At 38.4% G+C, this 23,831-nt stretch overlaps 1 gene segment (V, D, J or C); it reads right to left on the bottom strand.

Annotated features, from left to right (window-relative positions):
* Positions 1-10,140: 10,140 nt before the first annotated feature.
* LOC128099592 (immunoglobulin kappa variable 1D-33-like) overlaps positions 10,141-23,831 on the bottom strand; it is a 61,717-nt gene continuing 48,026 nt past the window's right edge. The window contains 1 exon segment of the V gene segment in view: positions 10,141-10,463. Coding sequence covers positions 10,141-10,463 — 323 coding nt within the window.

The raw sequence follows: 23,831 nt of genomic DNA, 5'->3' as shown, positions 1-23,831 counted from the left end.
GTCAATATTAATTTATTTTTAAGTGAATGCATAGTGATGGAGAGATGGCTTAGTGGTTAAAATATATGCTGCTTTTCCAGAAGTCCATATTTTTGGAATTCTAGAACCCATGTTTGGTGGCTCATGACTCTCTTTTACTCCAGCTGCAGGGAATCCAGTGCCCTCTGCTGGAACTTGTTGGTTCTTGCACACATGGTGTGTGAGTACACACACACACACACACACACACACACACACACACACACACACACGAAGATATAAATTAAACGATAATGAAGATTTAAGCAAAGCTACACAGAGAAATCCTGTCTCGAAAAAACCAAAAAAAAAATTAAATTTAAAATGATCATTTATCAATTTGTGTGTTTTTAACCTCTTCATTAAAAAATATAGAAAGCCTACTTCTAGCCTATCTAGTATATTCAATACTCTATGTCTTTCTGTTATGCAGCCTTGCAGTATGTTTAAAAGTAAGGTAGAACAGGTCTCCTCTTTTGTTGTTGTTGTTGTTTTCCTTGTTTATTTTTTAATACTCAAAATTACTTTAGATACTCAAATTGATTGATTACATATGATACTAGACTGTTTTAAAAATCTAAAGTTAATGTTAATGTTTCTTTTCCAGAAAGAAATGGAATGAAGGGAGAACAGGTGGACTATTTATTAACATTCCCCCAAGTGTCCAATAATGAGACTTATATCACTATTTTAGAGATTGTAATACATATTGATTTTGTTGATTCTGGACCTTAATTGAGTGAGCCAAAATTACCTGAATAAAGGAAGGGCAGAAGCTTTAGTTTGTAACATTTGATCAGGTATTTACTCATCAATAAAAAGACCCTGAATGACACAACTGAGCACTAACAAAATCTTCTTAAACTCTCCTTCCAGAGAGAAATGAGTAAAAATGAACACATGTCCACATACTCCTAACATCTTCAATAAACAGGTCAATTACAAAATAAATAAAACATTTGGAGTAGAAATTGTGTCAGTATAAATGTCTGTCAATGGGATTTTAATACTGTTGATACAAAGTTGGAATGATATTAAATGACAATTAACAAGAAGTTACAATGAAGAGTGAGATGGCTACAAATGTCAGTGTACTAACCATAAGCATTGTCAGGGACATTGCATTGTTGCTATAGTTTTGAAACACCTTAAAAATTCAAAGCAATCTTCCAACAAACCAATCCAGAAGTGGCACTGTTCATGTAAGGAATCTTGCATCATGTGGCTCAGTGGCTGCTTCCTACAGAGAAGAGAGCTGTTTCTAGCACTTGGGTTCTATAAAAGAAAGAATTGAACTTCTAGTACCAGAAACGTGCCCTCTAGGCCAGCAGCTCTCCATCATGTTACACACACACACACACACACACACACACACACACACACACACACACACACCAATTTCAGTCTCTTGAGGATGTGTTTGTTTCATGGATGCAGTGGCTTCTGAACATGCTAGCACAAAGATCAGCATACCACCAATGGACTTCACTTGCCTGCCTGTGATCCTTTCCTGAATGAGCTACAGGAATATAGCAGACAGAAAAAATGCAGCTACCAACCTGTTAGCAAATGCATGGACCTGACTGAATACCTGGTTCTGAATGGTATGATACATTTCCCCTCTCCTTAAAAAGCTCCAAACCTGGACAGATTCCATATAGTCTTACACTGAATAATTTCAATATGAGAATTGGGCAATTTGAAATGGTTTGGTGTTCAAGTACAATAAAGGAATCTGTGTCCAGGAATCAATAAAACTTTTAATTTTTCTTTCTGATGATTTGAACACTGAGATACATAAACTGTTAATACACCTGTTTTGGGAGAGATTCCCTGTCCTTTAATCAACAGTGGGGCAGAGCTTGTGTTTTTAAACTAAAGGAATGGGACATTGTTGCCTAAATAGGTTTAAATAACTGTATTCTTTCAAATATAATTGTGCTTCTACATTAGCTTGGATGAAGAGAAGAGAGCTGGAGGAAATCTTTGTCTAATGCAGTGTAGCAAGAATCTTACAAGTTCTTATTAATAAAATAAACCTGAGCCAGGTATTGGGGTGAACACTGGAAGATCAGAGAGACAGAACAAGCCACACCTAACCTCACCTGGCCAACTTCTCAGCTGGTCTTATTTCCTCAGACTGGAAGCTTCTGTGTCCTCATCCCAATGGCTCTCAGCTGAACTGTGCTACTCCAAAGCCTAAAAGCTTAACCAGCCAAATGCTTCTAGTTTCTGGTCCTCACACCTTATATACCTTTCTGCTTTCTACCACCACTCCCTGGGATTAAAGGCTCACTTTCTGGGATTAAAGGCATGAGTCACCATGCTTGGCTGTATCCTTGAACAGATGGATTTCTGCCTCTGGAATTCTAGGATTAAAGGCTTGTACTACCACTGCCTATCCTCTATATTTAATATTGTGGCTGTTCTGTCTCTGACCCCAGATAAGTTTATTAGGGTGCACAATATTTTGGGGAACACAATACCACCACAAATGCAGTTCAAACAAATCAGGTTATACACATAAATAAAGAATTAAAATATTAAATTTCCAAGTGACAATCTTAGCTTCACTAATTATAGAAATGTAATATGTATATATAGAGACCACTCAGAATTTTCATCCTGCAGCTTAGGGTTATAGACATGGAGTAAATAAAAAGTACATATGATATGAAAGTTTGGGTAAGAGGAATATATTTTATATAAATAGAAAAAAATGTGAGGTAGATATATACTTGTATATTTGTCATAATGGGATTTAAAAACCTAGAAGGAGACAAAAAGACTAATATTAACAGTAAAGGAAGGAATTTAGCCTTACTTGTCTGTGATCCTGAGCAGCTTTGAACAAGGGAAACATATTGAATTGGAACTCACTTTGATTCACGTTTACCTGAGCTGGTCATATTTGCTGAAAGGCTTCCTGACATGTCATCATCCTGTTGTAGAAGTAATGCTTCTACAAGGGCTGTGGCAATTCACTTGGCTGAGCTTTCACCTGCAAATGCTTTATCCTAAATTCTGCAGCATCTCACACAGATGAAGAATGTGTCATGCTCCCCATCCAACAAAGTCCACATTTGTCTGTTGGGCCATTTCAAGCAAAAATATTTTTGTTATTGTGCTGTGGGATAGTCTGTATGTCAAATTACTCTGATTGGTCAATAAATAAAACACTGTTTGGCCAGTGGCTAGACAGGAAGTATAGGCAGGACTAACAGAGAGGAAAAAAGAAAGAACAGGAAGGGGGAAGGAGTCACTGCCAGCCTCTGCCATGACAAGCAGCATGTGAAGATGCCGGTAAGCCACAAGCCACGTGGCAAGGTATAGACTTATAGAAATGGATTAATTTAAGATATAAGAACAGTTAGCAAGAAGCCTGGCACGGCCATACAGTTTGTAAGCAATATAAGTCTCTGTGTCTACTTGGTTGGGTCTGAGCGGCTGTGGGACTGGCAGGTGACAGAGATTTGTCCTGACTGTGGGTCAGGCAGGAAAACTCTAGCTACATTATTGTCTGTGTCTCTGTGGAAGGATCAAGTGTACCTTGAAAACAAAAATAAACTCCAATATACTCAGGCACCATCCTGCTGAATTTCTATGTAAAATAAAGTTCTGATATACTGCCACTACAGGAATCTGGGACCCCGAGAGGCACACTTGGAAATCTCTTATATGAGGAGCTGTGGAGATTGTCCTGGGCTCTGCAAGTGCCATGTCAGATAGGTGTCTCTATTACTGTTTAGGTGGCTCTGAATGGAGATGAAGGCTGGCTCTCAGAAGGTGACATCAGGAAAATTGGAGTCTGTGTCATCACATTGTCACCACTGGAAGTTGAAATTGAGATAAGTGCAGTCAAGTATCAATTATGAGAAATATGTAATTTCCTTTTGAGTGAGATCTTTATATTTTATATTTATATTTAGGTTTTTATTTTTGTTCATGCACCAAATATATTTTCACTTAAAAATTGTAAATTGAAAACTATTAACAAGACTCTAAATACCACCATACTACCTACAAAATCCCATGCCATTGTGTTAGCTAAGTTATTGATCATTGGAGTGATAGGTTAATAGGTAAAGCCTAGACTGTTACACATCCAGGAGAAAATGATCAATGTTTTAAAAATGCTAAAATATCTCTCTCAAATAAATAAATAAATCACTGATTGGTCAGTGGCCAGGCAGGAAGTATAGGCGGGACAAGGAGGAGAAAAAACTGGGAAGTGGAAGGCTGAGTCGGAGAGACACTGCCAGCCGCCGTCAGGACAAGGAAGATGTAAAGTACCAGTAAGCCACAAGCCACGTGGCAAGGTATAGATTTATAGAAATGGATTAATTTAAGCTGTAAGAACAGTTAGCAAGAAGCCTGCCACGGCCATACAGTTTGTAACCAATATAAGTCTCTGTGTTTATTTGGTTGGGTCTGAGTAGCTGTGGGACTGGTGGGTGGCAGAGATTTATCCTGACTGAGGGCCAGGCAGGAAAACTCTAGCTACATATAAACCCGGGACTTGTAGGAAAGCGGCAACTGTGCTGTTCCCACCAGCTTTAGTTTCATTTGTTCATTAGCAATCTTCCCCTGGGTCCTGCACCTTCCTGCCTCAGCTCTGCACTCCAGGAAGTTTGCAACTGCAGGAACCCTAGTATTCCCGAAATGCACCCCAACTCAGAGAGGCTGGCCTGTTACCTCTGGGTTTTTGGTCAGAAGAGAGGATACAATGCTTCAGGGGATCTTTGCATTAGGATGATTAGGAGCACCTTTTCATTCTGAAACACTCACTCAAACAAAACCCTTGATGCCTCAGCTCGGCTGTAATTAATAAGCTTGGTTTTTTTTCTTTTCTCAGGTAAAGTTTTCTGCCCTTTTGGGCTCTCTGTAGCTCTTTACCCACACTCTCCCCAGTGTTTCCCCTCAAGGTACTCTGACCTACTGTCTTTTACTAGCTTGAAGAGACAGGGCTTAGAAGAGGTTTTTAGGAACTTGTCCCTACCTCCTGCATTGCAGGAAGAATTTTTAAAGCTTGAAAGAACTTAGGTTTTGCTGTCTTAAGAGGTTTGTTGTTTTCCCTTAGAGCTAATCACAGGTGGTCCCCACACTAATATCTTCAGGTGATTCTAATTTTTGTCCTTCTGAGAAAGTTAAAGGCTTTAGTTTTTAAGTTTGAGAGCTTTTAGTCTGAGAAAGATTAAGGCTTTTTAGAGAGATTTTTTCCCCCCAAGTTTTCCAAGGAAAGCTTTATAGTTTAAGAGAAAGATTTTTTTCCCCAAGAGAGAAAGACCAACTTTTCCCAGAACTTCTGAACTTTAAACTTTTTGACTTTTTATACCCCCAGTTTTGCCTCAGGGAGAAATCACTTTCTCCTGCCACTTGGACTTAGCATTTCAGCTGTTCCCAGGTCAAAAGCTTCCATAGGAAACTTTTTCTTCCCCATAAGCTCAGAGAAGAGCTTTTTTACTACCCATAAAGCCCAAAGAAAGATTTTTTTCCCAGTTTGCATTCATAGCCCCCAAAGTTAGAAAATTGTAGAGTTTTTCTGTCTAGTTGCCTTACTTATGTTTTCCTACACAATCTTACACTTCTAAGTTTTTCTACACTATATTACTACCCTATGCCTTATACTTTTTCACAGATAGAAATTGAGAAAGGGATAGAAGACAGAAAATTTTGACAGAAGAGAATTTCGCTGCAGCATCGGACATCCTTCCAGTCCGCTTTCCTTTTCTCTCAAGGATAAAACCCCTGCCTCTCAATAATATATATAAAATATATATATTTTCCATAACACCTGCATGCCTTATCCACGGGCAGGGCTGACTCAGCACTTTCGCCAAAAACTCTGTAATAAAACTATTATTTTCCTTTATCTTTAGTCCCTATTACTTTGTCTTTAGTCTCTGCTCATTTGTCTTATTCCTCCCTTTTTTTAATCCCCCCTTTTTTTCTTTAGTCCCTTTTATTTTTTTTCTTTAGTCCCTGTTCAGGCGCCATTCTGTGGGGCGTTTACCCAACCACCCCCACAGTTCCCCAGAGTTTTCTTGAGTGCAAGCAGCAGGAAATATTAGAAGGATTTATTGCGGAGAATCTTGCGGAGACAAACAGATAGAAAATAAAGGATAGCCTCGAGAGGGCCTGGAACCTATTCCAAAGGTCCCCGACTGTCTCTGCCCCAGGGTTTTTATAGAGTTGCCAAGGGGTGGAGCAAAAGACCTCCTCCCCCAGCACAGCCAAGTGCAGACCATCTCAGACACCTGATTAGGCCTGTGGTCCTAATCATCCTCTATGAGGACCTGCTGGGTAAAGCCACGAGGAACCCCAGATCGGGCTCCCACACTGATTGATAATTTACTTATTCACTTTTTATAAATTGGTTTTATGGTACAGAGTGTTTAATCTATAAGAGAAGAAATAAAATGTATTAAACTATCTAAACTAGACATGGAATGTGTACCATATATTCCTACATGAAATATTTGCTAAAACTGAAAGAGGTATATTTTGTGTTGTGGGGATTGTTCTGCCATGTAAAAGTCTTTCTCATTATTCTAAGTATTTTGTTTTAATTAATAAATCCCCCAGACCTTTCAATCTTGAGCTTTTTCAAGTATTTTCTTCTTTATGTTCTGTCAAGTTTTGCCTTCAAAGGGGGAGATATAACATTGTTCCCCTGTCTTACACACAATTCACTAAGTTTTTCATTCTACCCATTTCCATATTGTTTCCTCCATGGCTTATGTTATGGAAAAGTGATTACACTCCATCTGGTGAATACAGAGAATGATTTCCTCAAACAATCACCTTATCATTTTGTCATATATCAGAGTAAATGCAATTCTCTAGCACAATGTTTCATAAAATAAAGCTTTTCCTAAACCATTGATATGGTAAATTTAACTGGCCTTCACTTTTAATTATCTCATAAGTGAGAAACCTCTACACATTTACCTTCCCTCAAAAGTCTTGTTAATCTCCTTAATGAATTTAAGGATTCATAACAGGATACTTATGTGATTTAAAATTCAATAATGTAACAACATATAGCAAAACAGAATAGGAAATCTTTAGCTCTTTTCCATGGATTAATGGTTTGCTGTGCTTTACAGATGCATAGTTGGATAAACAGACAGATAGTGTCTTAGTTAGGGTTCTTTTGCTGTGAAGAGACACCATGACCACTGAAAATCTTATAAAGAAAAACATTTACTTGAGGTGACTTTCATTTTCAGAGGTCTAGTCTATAATCATCATGATGTGACATGGTGACATGAGGGCAGACATGGTGCTGGAGAAGTAGTCAAGTGTCCTACATCTTATCTCATAGGCAACAAGAACTGGTCTTAGTGGCACACTGAGGGACACTTGAGCAAAAGGGACCTCAAAGCCTGCCTCTACAGTGACACACTTCCTCCAACAAGTCAGCACCCACTTAAAAAAACGTATTTCCTAATAGTGCCACTTCCTTCAGGGGCCATTTATTTTCAAACCACCACAGATAGAGATTATCTATCTATCTATCTATCTATCTATCTATCTATCTATCTATCTATCTATCTATCTATCTGGCTGGCTGTCTATCTAGTCATGTATAGGTACTGGAAGTCCCAGAGTCTGAAGGTTACTAGCTTTAAAAAGAGCTGTGTTGTTTTGAGGTTTATAATTTTTTCTGTGCTAACATGATGTTTATCACATCTCTCTAGCTGTGAAAATGGCAAAGAAATTGAGATAGCAAATATTCACTTAGATGGAAACATGGGAAGAAGTAAAGACTCATACAGTGATTCTATTGCTGTTATGGTCATACAATTGAAAAATGAATATATCTGTGTTCAGAATGTCGACCACTTTTTTAAAAAAAATATGTTTATATGAATGAGTGTTCTATTGCTGCATGTTTGTTTGTAAGCACAATGTGCACATGTCTGGTGCCCTCAGAGGCCAAAAGAGCGTGCATGATACCCGGGAATTGAAGGTGAACATAGTTGTGGGTCACCATTTGAATGCTGAGTATCAAATTTAGGTTTTTTTTTTTTCAAGAACATCAGGTGCTCCTTAAAACTAGGCATTCTCTCCAACTCTATTAACTACTTTCAAATGTACATTTCCCCAATTTTTACATGATGTCAAAGTAATGAAGCTAATGTTCCTGAAAGAGACTCTAAACTTGATTAACTTGTCAAGAATTTATATAGAAAGTTATGCAACTTAGTAACTAAGAAAATCAGAATCCAACTAAGTGGTAGCACACACCTTTAATCACATTAATCACAGCACAAGAGAGAAAGTCGGCAGGCAGATCTGTGTGATTTCGAGGGCAACCTAGTCTACAGAATAAATTTCAGGACAGCTAGACCAACAAAGAGAAACCCTGTCTTAAAAAACAAACAAACAAAAAATTATTAGCCTAGTAAAGTGGTATTACGTGTTCTCACTTGTATTAACCTTCAGGAATTGAGTCTGTGTGTACTATAGAGGTACAGGTAGACAGATACATGAATGGGGCATTATAAAGAGACAGGAAATAGAATTTACTCACACAAAAAAATCTTTTTTAAAGATTTATTTATTTTATGAATAAGTGCTTTATCTGTAGATACTTTATGCCAGAAGATGGCATCAGATCCCACTATAGATGGTTGTGCGCCACCATGTGTTTGCTAGTAATTGAACTCATCACCTCTGGAAGAAAGGCAGTGCTCTTATCCACTGAGCTAACTCTCACGCCCCAACACACACACACAATTTTTAAGCAAACAACAAAATGGAATATAGATTTCTTTTATTTTGATGTTTTCTTCTGTTTCTAAAACTGTGCTATAGAATATCAATTGTTCATTAATACCACATTCAATAGCATGTTTAAGACAACCATTTACTCCATATGATTTCAAATAAACAAATCTATATTCTACTTCATACAGTGGCATTAAAAGTCATGAGTGTTATTCACTATTGTTTGATAGTTGTAAGCAGACCAGTGGGCATGGGAACTATTAGAAATCTACTGGAGTGCTGCAGAAGGCTGAGACCATCAATACCCCACTACTAGGATTTTGAGACACAAGAGAGGATCAGGGTTAGACAGTCTTCACTTTCTCTGACACATGTGCTCTCTCTTTTGTGAGAAAGCCTGGAATCCTCTCTACTGTCAACTTCTCTTCCCCTTTTAATACTATAGATTAGAAGCTTATTTTCTGTTTTTAAAGAACCTGTGTTGGAATGGTCAAAGTAGTTTCCACTGTTATGTATGAGTCCTATCTTGTGATACAACTCAGACCCCTCACAGGGAATAACTGTGTCCTCTCTTAAGACAGAAAATGCATAGATACTCTTTTTTTTTTAATTTTTATTTTTATTTTGCAACACAATTCAGTTCTACATATCAGCCACGGATTCCCTTGTTCTCCCCACTCTGGGCCCCCTCACCTTCCCACCAGCACACCCCACATTCCCATCTCCTACAGGGCAAATCCTTCCCCGCAGACTGAGATCAACCTGGTAGACTCAGTCCAGGTAGGTCCAGAACCCTCCTCCGAGGCTGAGCCAAGCAATCCTGCATAGGCCCCAGGTTTCAAACAGCCAACTCATGCAATGAGCACAGGACCCGGTCCCACTGCCTGGATGCCTCCCAAACAGATCAAGCCAATCAACTGTCTCACCCATTCAGAGGGCCTAATCCAGTTGGTGACCCCTCAGCCATTGGTTCATAGTTCATGTGTTTCCATTCATTTGGCTATTTGTCCCTGTGCTTTATCCAACCTTGGTCTCAGCAATTCTTGCTCATATAAACCCTCCTCATTCTCGCTAATTGGACTCCCAGAGATCCACCCGGGACCTAGCCATGGATCTCTGCATCCAGATCCCTCAAGACAAACATGGTATGTACTCACGAATAGATACTCTTAAGTGCTGGAGATGAAGAGGAAGAAAGACAGGGATGGTACAGAGAGGACCATTTAGCCTCTCTTTAGTTCAATAAAATTACAAAACATTAGTTCACAAAAATCAAATGACTCTCTATTGGCTTATAAAATTCTGTGACAATCTGATAAAGTTTCAGAGGGTGACTCATGAGGAGGATCTGGGGCAGCCAGCCTCTCACTTCTGCTTCCATGAGGTTTATGTTATGACTTGTATCACTGTGGGAGGAAGCTGATTATATTGTAGACAGTAATAAGTTGCAATATCTTCAGACTCCAAGCTGCTGATGGTGAGAGAATAATCTGTCCCAGACCCACTGCCACTGAACCTCGATGGGACCCCATCTTCCAAGCTATGTGCATTATAAATCAGAAGCTTAGGAGCTTTTCCTGGTTTCTGCTGGAACCAGTTTAAAGCATAGCCTATATCCTGACTAGCCCGGCAAGTGATAGTGACTCTGTCTCCCAGAGAGGCAGACAGGGAGGTTGGAGACTGGGTCATTTGGATGTCACATCTGGCACCTAGGAGTGGAGATATAATAAATTTGAACATAGTTAAGCACGATAGGAAAAGACTGCCCCAAAATGCCAATCAACACTAATCACAGTGTAACAGTAAAATTTCTATTTCAGTCCTTTTTTACCTGGAAGCCAGAGCAGCAGGATCCAGAGGAGCTGAGCAGGGGCCCTCATGTCCATACTGAGTCCTGACTGCAATGACAACTGTACAGGGTGTGACTGGTATATGAAGAAGTCCTCAAGGCTGTGCAGTGAGTGCATGCAAATCACTGGGAACCAGTTAGGGTGGGCACAGCTGCAAGACTTGCTCATCTCAGTAACTGAGCACAAGTCCTGTGTCCCCAGATACCTGAAGTAAGACCACACATATACCTTCAGAGAATGCATTTCTTTTTAAAAATTATAAATAATATTTTGGAGGTTATTTGAAAATCTCTACTATACATAAGATCTATTTTGAATTATATATTTCAAAGATATATTGTGGGTAGTATAGAAGAATATCCTTCTGTCAGGATACAACAGAGGAGGGACTATTAAATCTTTAACTCACTGAAATAGTTCCTATTGTTTAAAAAATAGTATGTATCTTTCGTCAAGAGATTGTGTTCATTTGCTATAGTCATTACATTAAATTAAAAGATAGTTTGTTATCTGGATCATTTTTTAAGAATTAAAAAAAGACTTAAGAGCCTTAACTATGTTTACTAAAGTACAAAATAAGGAATACACATTGATACACCTAACACCTTCATCCTAACTACATGTGTCACTTGGATTTCTGACTCTATCTGAAGATCGAGGTACTGTTATACACACACACTGCATGAGCTGCAGCTTTTTCTTTGTTTGGGATCCTCCATATATGGTCAGTTTACTGCCTTTTCTTACTATGTCCCACAATTACTCAGCATGAAGGATTTACTAGTAATGACAGACTTGAACACTGTAACCGAAAACACTGCTACTCAATACATGGCTCTGCTATGTATTACAAATGATATTTTTACCTTCCTCTCTTGAACAGAAACTAGAGACATCCTGATTCAGGCATCAGCCTCACTGTCTACTTGTGTGTCTCAGTCTACAAGCAACCTAGATGCAGAAATCTTTGTGTATCATACAACATTTGTGTATCATGCATCTCACAATCAAACTTTGTTTTGGCCATTCATTCTTAATTATCAGCAGGAGAAATAGAATCAGTTCAGTATTCAGTTCTCCTGTCCTGAGGTTTGGAACATTGGGGTTTCTTAGAAACATAACTGTGAAAGGCCAGACAGTGTGGCAGCCTAGGCCTAACCTTGCTGACTTTCCAGGAATCTGGACTTGAGTGATGGGTGTGAACAAATGCCTAGTTATAAAGCAGCTTCTTCAAGATTCAGGACACATTCCCCATCAGAGGTATCACATTTCCACTTTTGGCTGGATTAATAAGAATGCTGGTTTTTCTGCCTCTTCATTTCCCTCTCTTTCTGCTGATATCTATCAGCTGCATCTGTGCTTCTGTTTAGTCACTGACACTTGGAAGACAGTTCTGCATTCTCACATAATAGCCCCAGTATCTAGGGGAAGCTTTATTCAGGACAATTTCAGTAGATAGTAAAAGGAGGTTGACAATTCCCCTCAACCCAAAACACACAAATCATTATTTTGCAGAGCATTTAGAAACTGAATTCCTACCACACCTCCATAATATTAGATGCAAATATGAAGGGAAATCCACAAACATTCAACTTCCCTTTAGCAATGGCCCCTAGAGTGGATTAAGTAATAAATAATTTTGTTTCTGGATTATACCTTCCTGAGAAAATATGTGTCCATGGTACATTAGTGAGCATAGTTACCTTATAATAAAATCCAACTACTTCTTAAGATACTCTAAAATACCTACTGCATAATAATCAGTAGTCTTGAGATTTGTGTACCTTCCTACTGTGTTTCTTAATAAATAGTGCAGAAATCTTAGACAGGCTCAGTTTCTTAGTACTAGCTTAATATTTAGTCAGCCAGTCACAAAATCACTCAGCACCATGAACTTGACACAGGAAGGAAGAACCATGGTTGAGCAGAAGAAGAAGCTGTTGAGGCAAAGACTCCCTGATTCATTACCTGGGTAAGAGCTTTTTCCCCCAAGGGGGAGCACCATGGGAGTGGCTCTGTACACTGCTGACAGTGATTTTTAGTAACTCTCCTGCCTCCTAAAGAAGAGAGTGAAATCTGTCCTATACTCAACTGCCTCTGAAGTAGTCAAACAGACCAGATGGCAGGGAGTAGGCCCAGGTTGTATTAGCCTTAGCAATGGATCCCTGATTCTGCTGTCACAAAGACACTAAGTTCTTCAGGTTGGATCTCTGTGCTGGATTTTTACCAGAATTGATGGTTACTAGTGATTGGTAACTTGATAGGACCTGCAGTAGACAATTAGACAAAGATCTGTACACCTGTGAGATATTTACAGATAGCATGGATATGTAGTTAGGATTGTAAGGGATTATCTTTTTTAGGCTTGCTGAAGTGGAAAAACTCACCCAACATCATAGAGGCACATTCTCGTGGTTTTCAGTAGATAATGAATCCTGTCAAAAAATCTTTTGCCTGCTATCCTGCTTGCTTTTGAATCTGGCTGTGGAGTTCTTTATCTACATTGATCTTGTCTTAATGCTGAGTACATATACCTGATTGCTCCCTCTGCCCAGGCCACTGCTATAGCCATATGTTACTGACATCAGAATCCTGAATCTTTGGATCTCCAAAGTGAGTTAAAATCTACTTCTTCTCTAGGAAACATTAAAGCCTTCAGTATCAGAAGGGGACTACTAAGACCCAGCTTCAAGGACAGAGCAACTACTGTATTTTCTGCTTCTGCACTGTGAAGACAGACATTCTATGGACCCACACTGTTTTACCCAATATAATAAAACTGTTAGTTTGTTAATATTTTTCTTCCTCTTTTACTACTAGTGATGCTGCTACTACTACCTTCTCCTCCTCCAATTTCTCTTTTTCCTCCTCTTCTTCCCCCTCCTCCACTTCTTGTTCTTCTTCCTCCTCCTCCTCCTTCCTCCTACCTACCTCCTCCTCTTCCTTCCCCCCTCGTCCTCCTCCTCCTCCTCCTCCTCTTCTTCTTCTCTTCCTCTTCATTCTCCTTCTTCATGTCTGTGATGAGTGTGAATTGTGTCTACTTGTTTCACAGTACACACACGATCAAAATTTGAGAGACTTTTTTTTTCTCTCACTATGCCCTGGATACAAAACTCAGTATATCCAGATATTAGTTTGTACTAAGCACTTGTCTACTAAAGCATCCCAACAGCACTAAATCTCCTGTTCATATATATTCACACTGGCTATTCTAATACACTGGAGAACCCTGACTAACACAATTGATTTTAATAAGCACCCATGCTGTTTTTTCATCTATATGGGTATTAACTTGACAATTTAAATTAAAAATTTCTATAGGAGTAAAGAAAGAGAGGTTGGACAAAGTGTCCCAAAATAGGCACTAGCCTCCAAAAAGCTGGCTGGTGCACCAGAGATGGGTCCTGATCCCACTGCTGGGGGCCCCTAAACAGTTCAAGCTAAACAACTCTCTCGCCTATCCAGAGGGTCTAGTCCAGTAACCATTGTGGCTCCTCGGCTATTGGTCCACAGTTCATGTCGTTCCACTAGTTTGCCTGGTTGTCTCTGTACATTTTCCCATCATGATCTCTATGTCCCTTGCTCATAGAATCCATTCTCGCTATCATCAATTGGACTCCTGGAACTCAGCCTGGTTGGTATGTAAAATGAATAGAAAATCTCTTCATAATGATAATAATAATAAGAAGAAGCAGAAGAAGAAGAAGAAGAAGAAGAAGAAGAAGAAGAAGAAGAAGAAGAAGAAGAAGAAGAAGAAGAAGAAGAAGAAGAAGAAGAAAGCCAGTCTGGAGACTGACGAACATGATGCATCTTCTTAGTAGTAAACATATAATGATGAATGCACAGCAAGATCATACATTAAGTAGAAGCCTTCCCAGTCAAGAAGCGAGGGTTTGCTTAACTGTATAATGTATATGGCCTCCCTACTTCTCTGCTCTCCACTAAGCCAAGGTCAAGATAAATTACACATGAACCTATAGAAATGGATACAGCATAAAGGAAAACTGAGGTAAAGCACAATGAGATCATATTCCTCTTTTAGTTGGAAATAATTGGTCATGGGAGTCCTAGTGTTAATCACAGGTTTATAGTTAATTATTCCATGTTCTAAAGTTGGAGGGAGAATAATATTTTTGTATTATTTCATTTTATGACTATTGTTGTTTTGCTCATATGTATGTCTATGTATCACATTCATTCAGTGCCCTGGGAAGGCAGAAAAGGGTGCTGGATCTCCTTGCACTGGAGTTAAAAATCATTGTGAGTGGTCATGTGGTTGTTGGTGACTGAACTCATGACCTCTGGAAGAATGGCCAGCACTCTAACTGATGACCATCTCTCCAGCCTTGAAGAAAAGATTTTTATTGAAGTCACAAGGATCATTGCTCACCCGACACAATGAACAACAGAAGGAAATATTACTAAATATCAATATTAAGAGATGATATGATGGCTTGAGTTAAAAAAACAAACAAACAAACAAAAAAACCTCCAAACCTTAAATGCAGTGAAGCATTTAAGTGGTTGAATAAAAATAAATATTATAGGTTCTGCCATGATGGAACTACAGGAGACATGCCCTTAAAAGCACTTCAGGGAGATTAAAATGACCCAGTTGGTAAAGGCACTTGCTACCTGCCTTCAGAAGCTAAGTTCAATACCTGTGACTTTATAGTAGAGTGAAAAACTGACTTCCTAATGTTGTCCTCTGAACTGCACAACTGTGCTGGATTTCACACACACACACACACACACACACACACACACACACACACTTATAATAAAATGCTTTTAAAAGATTCATATTTTTATTCTGTATATGGATGTTTTTTCTGAACATATTTATGCATACCACAAATGTGGCCTGGTGTCTATAGAGGCCAGAAGAAGGGGATAGATCTACCTGAGCTAGAATTACAGATGATTATTTTACCATGTGTGTGCTGGAAATCCTACCGTGATCCCATGCAAGATTAGCAAGTTCTCTTAACTGCTGGGCCATGTCTCTAGGCTCATGTAATAAAATACTTTTTTGAAAAGGGCCGTGTTATTTAGGTATATTGACACCAAAATATTTAGTAAATATACAAACTACCAGTGCTGATAGGTCATCATAAACTGATTTTACATCTATTTGTATTTGTGATGAGCGTTTTCTAATAATTATTTAAATGAAACAACTCCTTATAGAAATGTTTTAAGTAAAGAAATTTTTGAGTGTAACAAGAATTGAAGCCACACTCTAACGTTTGCTGCGGCTTGTTGGAACAATGGCAGTTTAGCTGAACCTAATACAATGCAGAAATGGACTTTTTGCCTGATCTTATACCCAATGAAATCTTGAAAATTGTAAAAAAAAATCTTTTGTAATAAAATCCTCTACCTACAGAGATAGTCTACAGCAAAATGTGCAATATTCTGTACTGGGTTGAGACATCTGAACACCACCCAGCTGAGTTCCTACAATAAAGCAGGCTTGCAGCTTTGCTCAGCTCTGCCCAGCCTCTGCTTATGCGCATGTGTCCAGTGTGTTAACTCAGAACTTCTTACTGATCTGGTCACACCCTGTCCAGGAGTCAGCTATTGTCAGGTCACAGCAGAAATATGAAGTCTCCCTCTCAGCTTCTGGTGGTTCTGCCATTCTGGATCAAGTAAGGAAGGATGACTATGGGTATTCATTTGGCCTTTTATAATCAGTGTTACCTGGAACTTCAGAGAATTCTTTTCTACCATGATTAGCCATGTATATTGGTTGGATGTTTCCAATCACAGTCATGATATGTGACTTCCAGATGATCAAATCTCCATACTCTTGTCTGCATCTCTTGAAAACAGTCACCATTACATGCAGAGTGACTGAGAGCATTGGTTATTTGCTAGCCTAGTATCAGAAGAAAGCATGGAAAGTTCCTACACTCCTAATATACTTTGCATTCGGTTTGAAATGTGTTTGTTCAAGGTTCAGTGGCAATGGATCTGTTACAGATTTCACTCTCACTATTAGCAGCCTAAAGCATGAAGATGTTGCTACTTACTAGTGTCAACAGTACTGGAGCACCACTCCCATAGGGATACAATGACAAACTGCTGAATCGTGAAGCAGTCTCCAGATGTCACTCTTGTTGCTTCCACCTGCTATTTTTTTTTCTCAAATGCAGCAAGGCTGTGAAATCACTGTTAGGGTACAGTTAGGGTACAGCAGCTCATATAGGCTTCTCTGACCCTAAGTCACTTTCTTTTTTAGTCCCAACAGCACAGATTTGAATAAAATTCCCTTGATATTTTTTTAACATTTAAGTCATTTCAAATGTGACATTACTTGGGAGTCATATAGCAATAAAAACTCTATAGAGATTCATAATAGCTGTTTTCTTATACAGCATTATAATCAGAATTGGAGTCCCTGTTTTGTAAAATGCCTGGTTTGAAACTGAAATGTCCCTTATGGATCTCCTGTTGAATAATTGCTCCCCAACTGTTCACAGTATTTTTGGAGGTTTGGGAAACTTGTGCATGTGTACTAGGTAAATGGAGCAGTTCACCGCAGATGGATTCTTGGAAGTGTATTGTCTACAGCCTCTTCTGCTCCTGTTTTCTGCTTTCATTGTACTGTCTATGTCACTGAGTAGCCACAAAATGCCTTTTCATATTATCAACTGGAATCCTGAAAACTTGATACAAAGTAAATATGTCATTTTTCATCTTTCATCAGGTGTTTGTCACAGCCATGCACAAATACCTGGTGCTTCTTTAGACAGTGTCTACTCTCAGGCAGACGCTGCAGTGCCTGCTCTCCTAGAGCACCTGGAAATGTAATACAGAATTCAGTCAGGAGGACAAAACAATTACAAAGGAGGATATTCTGTGAACCAACTGGTAGGAAAACTTCAATATTGAGATTTAAAATTATGGTTGGATGAAACTAAGGTTTCTGATTTAGATCTCATGGAAGGATGAATTACTACTAGGCCAAAGAAAGCCACTGTAATGGACAGAGTTTTATCTGAGCATACTCCATGTATATCATCTTAGAGAATATTAAAAAGGAGTCACCCATCTTGGGTTTTGCTCCATGGGTGATGTGGTTGTATGGGCTTTCATTTGATAGGCTGCCTCTCTCCTCGAGTATGAAAATGAACATAATTTTGAGAGTACTCTTCCAGGATGATGATATACTCAAAGTGTCCATATCATTGAAAACTGTATTCCCTTGAACAGATTGGGTGATGGTAGAATATGACAAGGAGCATATTCGATACTAAAATGAGCACCTGTTTCTGAAGAGTAAGCCTATGTCAAGAGGGAAAAGAGAGCAGGAGCAATAACCTGAGGCATTTAAGGAACACCTGGGTTAGGTATGCGTAATTGCAAGCTCATACCATTTTTATGGGAAGTGGAAAAAGTTCCTGACCTCAGAAATCTTTGACAGAACTAATTGGGAAGAGCTTTGATAATTGCAGAATCAGGGTGAACTGGATAACAGATCTGTCCCTTTCTCATTATTGATAATTCCTCATTATTTAAACCAATTTTGATATACATCCCAAATATAGCCCTGATTGTGATCTAAGAGTATGGAATTCCGTAATTAATAAACCCATGCCTATCAATGAAAGAAGTAAATACAGTTTTATCAAATTTTTGTGATTATATTTGAAGGACAGTCAGCATGCACAGGAACAAGAGTGTTGAATATTCTACACTACTCTACTTGAAAAATTGCACATTGACATTCTTTGGGCCACAGACAAGAACATGTTCAATGATATGTGTTGCTGTTGCTTTTCTTGGGGTCTGTAGGACTCCTGGACTGGGCTGAATCACAGAGATGAGAATAGACAGTGTCAGAGCTCTGCCCACAGAAGCTCCTACTGATTTGCACATACCCATGGCACCACACATTGCCCTGAAGACTTCTTAGCAGCTTGATCACACTATGTGCAGGTCTCATTTCTAGCCAGAACACAACAGAGACAACAGTGACCTCGCTCAGCAACAGGATTCTTCCTGCTCTGATTATCAGGTAGGAGAGTTTAGCAAGTTAAGATGTGGAATCCAGGTGACCTAGTCTCCATCTCCCCTGTCTGGAGCTCTGGGAGACAGAATCAACATCACTTTCTAGGACTATCCTGGAAGCAACAACATCTAAGGAGAGATTCTAAGCTTCTAATCTATAAGTAATAAAATTGGTAACCTGGTTTCATAGCCAGAGTCAGTGGCACTACACCTGAAACAGAATTTACTCCCTAGATCAACAGCCAGGAGTCTGAGGATATTGCATCAGAACATCCCTCACACATAGAGGAACTAAACATGTGCCCCCATCCATAACTTAGAAGCTGTCTCCAAATGACAACTCCTCACAAAGAAAAATTCAATCTTTCTGGGTATAAAAACTACAATGTGAGGATAGGTCTCATGCCCAGCAGTAGATGGCTAATGCAAAATGAACTCAAAGGTAATTTTGGAGATGTTTTATTCATAATGCTTTGTTTGGGCATTTTTAACCTTACTGGTCTTCTGTTCATATACTATGCTTTCTGATTATTTGTTATGAGTTTTGAATATATGCATATGTGTATGTCTCAGTATGTATACGTGTTTTTCATATTTCGCCCTCTGTTTTGTTTTATTCTGGTTTGATTACTTTCTTATTTGTCTATTTGTATGCTAAATCACAAAAAATGGAAACTGTTGATTTGGAGATGAGGATGATAAGGAAGAAGATAGAGGAGGGGAAACCACAGTCAGAGTGTATTGTGTAGAAAAATTATTTTATTCGTTTGGCTATTTGTCCCTGTGCTTTATCCAACCTATGAACCAATGGCTGAGGGGTCCCCAACTGGATCAGGCCCTCTGAATGGGTGAGACAGTTGATTGGCTTGATCTGTTTGGGAGGCATACAGGCAGTGGGACTGGGTCCTGTGCTCATTGCATGAGTTGGCTGTTTGAAACCTGGGGCTTATGCAGGGTCTCTTGGCTCGGCCTGGGAGGAGGGGACTGGACCTGCCTGGACTGAGTCTACCAGGTTGATCTCAGTCCTCAGGGGAGGCTTTGCCCTGGAGGAAGTAGGAATAGGGGGTGTGGGGGGGAAGGTGAGGGGGGCTGGATGGGGGAGAACAAGGGAATCCGTGGCTGATATGTAGAACTGAATTGTATTGCAAAATAAAAAAAAGAACTATAAAAAAGAAAAATGATTTTAATAAAAATAATATTTGTTGTGGAATCATCTCTTTGTACACTGTGAAAATGTGTCACTCTGGTTGGTTCAATAAGTAGCTGAGCGTCCAATAGCTAGGCAGGATTTCCAGCCAGAGTTGGTTCTGGGAAGAAGAGAGGCAGAGATGAAAGTAGGCAGAGAAGAAGCAGAAAATCAAGATGGACAGTATGTGGACAAGGTAAACCAGCTTTGGGGCAGCACAGAGATGAATAGAAATGGGTTAATTTAAGTTATAATAGATAGCTAATAACAAGCTTAAACTATCAGTTAAGCTTTCATAATAAATATTAAGTCTACATGTTGTGATTTGGGAGCTAGCTGGTGGGACAGAGACACCACAAATATTCCTTTCACATATATATGTGTGTGTGTGTGTGTGTGTGTGTGTGTGTGTGTGTGTGTGTGTGTGTGTCTGACAATATAAACACCTTGTGGAAGCTAATATGAGAGGGCAAAGTTCCCAGTTGTTGCTCCTACTTATGCCTCTGTAAGCTAATACTGTTGCGGTGGTTTAAAAGAAAATATCCCACAAAGGGAGTGGCACTATTAGGAGGTGTGGTTTTCACAGTAGGTATGGTCATGTTGGAGAAAATCTGTCACTGTGGAGGGGTGCTTTGAGGTCTTTTTCTCAAGCTCCACTCAGTGTGACAATCAGTCAGTCAAATTCCTGCTGCACTCTGGTCAAGATGTAGCCAGCACCATGTCTGCCTCCACACAGCCATGCTCCTCATCATAATGATAATGGACTGAACCTCTGAAATTGTAAGTTACCAACTCAATTAAATGTTTTCTTTGTGAAAATTCTATGGTCATGGTGTCTTTTCACAGCAATAGAAACCCAAACCAAGACAAATATTTTACCAGATACAACCAGATTTTTTGTTTCTTTGCATAAGTGGCATTTGCTTATTTGAAAATGAGCAAGGTGTTCAACATATCTAAGCTGAAGAGTTTAATTGTTTTTTATACATATGTTAGGGATATCATAGAGAACTTTGGAAAATTAATATGAATAATATAACAGTACAGCAATCACATCTGAATACTTGCATGTACATACTTGACCAAGTAGAGTTATAAGAGGTGATGAGGAAGGATGGGATGCACAAAGTTCAGTGGATCATGAGAGAGTAAAAGATACTAGGCATGTATATAAGGAGGAATAGTTTTATGTCATACATGGAGGGTACGTGTGGGATAGGGGTGGATCTGGGAGGTGTTGGTAGTGATGGGTAAATAGGATCAAAATATAATGTATAAAATTCTCAAAGATTTAAAAATATTTTAAATAAATGTGGTAACAATTTTCTACAAAAAGCAATAGCATTCTTGATTCAAGAGTCTAGGATCTTATGATTAAAAATTGGTAAACAAATTTTTTTTAAAAAAGGTGTACTTTGTGTTCTACTGTGTGGGAGCACATATGCCTGCATGTATACATTGCAAGTGCTGTAACTTGAATATAATTGGCCCCCATAAACTCATAGTGCATGGCACTATTAGATCATCACACTGCCACCCATTGAACTAAACAGACAAGGTCTGAGCTTTATGAAATTCCTTATTAAAGACTTACAATATCAACCATTAAGATTCTACTTCAACACTATGTAATCATCATAAAATACAAACTGCCCTTTGATCTTGGACCATGAGGTCTTGCTCGACATGAAGAACCTTACTTAAGTACATATTCTGATTGCACAAACTAGGGTTGCTAAATTTGTCAAAATTTATAGTCTGATTGAACTCAATAGTGGTCATTTATGGTGATATTTTATTTGTACTGAAATGTGATTTTATTTATATGTTAATAAATAAAGTTGCCTGGGGGTCATATTAGAAACTTCTACATCTTTATGTCCTATCATAAATGAATTATATGAACTCCGAATACTAAGGAAATGGAGTTTTCCAGCAAATTTGTGTTCAAAGATGGAGATAAAGATGCCATCTAGCTATATATCATGTTTTGGTGCTAGCAAAAGCTGATAATTCTACACCACAGCTACCCTCATGGTAGTCTATGGAGAGAAAAAATATGCTAAATTGGTGGATATTCAAAATGGACATACAACCATCAGTCTCATGTGAAAGGAGGAGTAACAGTGACGTTTCTTGGGGCTTCTATGTTGGAATAAACTTTCATAAAGTGAATTAGGAATTTCAGATATTTAGACCACTTTAAAAAATCGCACAGCCACTGTGTAGCAGTAAGACACAGAAACTTCAGATGAATAGATAGGTGTCTCTGTGGCAGCTCCTGGTGTAAAGGATCTACACAGAAACTGACTTCTGAGTACCTGGATATGGGAAATGAAAGTTCCTGGTGAAGAGGTTCCTGTGTGTAGGTGATGGCCAACAGTATGTATCAGAGGGATCAAAGGTTAATAGAGGAATTTTATCTCTGGAGACAATGTAGATAAAACTTTCTTATTTATTAAAACAAACACTGTGTAGGAAGAAAAAGAGAAATGTCAGAGCCGTATTAAAACACAATCAGCACTACAAATCTGAAACTTACAATGACAGCTTAGGCGTAGACCATAACAGGGCTAATTCTCACTTCCATGTTTGTCCCTTTTAAAAACATTATGTGTGCGAATGATTGGTCTGCATACACATATGTGCACAATGTTACCTTTGGAGGTCGGAAGAGGGCATTAGATTCCCTGGAATTGGAGTTACATATGGTTGTGAGCTGCCACACAGATGCTAAGAACGTAACCCAGGTTCCCGAGCAAGAAAAATAAATGTTCTTAAAACTGAACCATCTCTCCAGCCCCGGTCCCATTTGGGTAAAACTTTTGTGTTCATTGTTTTATTTTTTTTGTAGAATTCCTTCACCCCAACTGTCTAACACCATGAGATTCAGAGTAGAATAAATCCACAAGTGTATCTTCACCATCTGAAATAGATGTTATTTCAAAATAAATGAGATTTTCTCTGCCTGTGCAAAGTGACTATTGAGAGAACAGCAGAATGAATCAGTTGATAGTATTGAATGAAACCATTGGAGCTGAGGCATGGAGTCACAGCAGTGAGTATAGTGGTAGTGTCGGGCTCATGAGTTTTTATATAGAATACATGTGATTTTCTCATGTCGTAATACATTAATATAGTGACTTTTTCATTTTAGAAGATATTTTATTTAAGCAATTAAAGTGAGTCTGGCAAAAAATAAATAAATAAAATCAAGCCTACACAATTGACACATAGCTTTAAATAATAAGCATATGACACTGTTTACAAAGTTTTCCAAAGACTGATCTTGTCTATTTAAATGAACCTTTTAAAATTATCTCCTACTCATTGTTATTCAGGAGTATGTCCATTATTTACACATTTTATTAATTAACATATTGCTTTAATAATGTCTAATTAATTGTTTGTGGTTACAAATGACACAAAATAGAATTATATTTTTAATTTTTTAAAATTTATCTATACTTTATATTTTAGAACATGTGTTTGGGTTTTTTTTTGCTAAAAATAATAAGTTGTTTTCTGAAACTAAATTGTGAAAATACTGCACAAATACTTGTTAGAATTTTTTGGCCAGTAGTGTTCTCTCACTCTGATTTTGTTTCTTGATGACCACTGATGAAAGTGAAGTACTATAGTACCCTCTTTTACTGTATGGCAACCTTTGTCTGACTGTAGATCCTGAAATACTTTCTTTATTGTGTATTTTACCATTGGTAAAAGTGTGTACATACACATATAAATAGTTTAGGAGTGCACTATAAACTTCTTATATTGACTGCTTTGCTGCAATACAATAAACAAAAACTTTCAGTTCTGTTTGCTCACTAGTCTGCAGTAAAATCTAAATGCTTCCTTTTACACCCTGTCTCCATGCACTTTCAGTGATCTTTATGTTAGGCATATGATCTGTTGTTGGTTATAATTCTCACTAATCAGAAAAATTCATGATTTATGTTCCAATCTTTTTCAGGGTTTTTGTATTTTATGTTCATTATGCTTTAGGGGTCTATTGCTCACTA

The sequence above is a fragment of the Peromyscus californicus genome, unplaced genomic scaffold (assembly GCF_007827085.1).
Source record: "Peromyscus californicus insignis strain IS unplaced genomic scaffold, ASM782708v3 Scaffold_6__1_contigs__length_162567912, whole genome shotgun sequence".
Lineage (NCBI taxonomy): Eukaryota > Metazoa > Chordata > Mammalia > Rodentia > Cricetidae > Peromyscus > Peromyscus californicus.
Note: the sequence above shows the minus strand (reverse complement) of the source record. Positions and strands in the feature narration are given on the sequence as shown.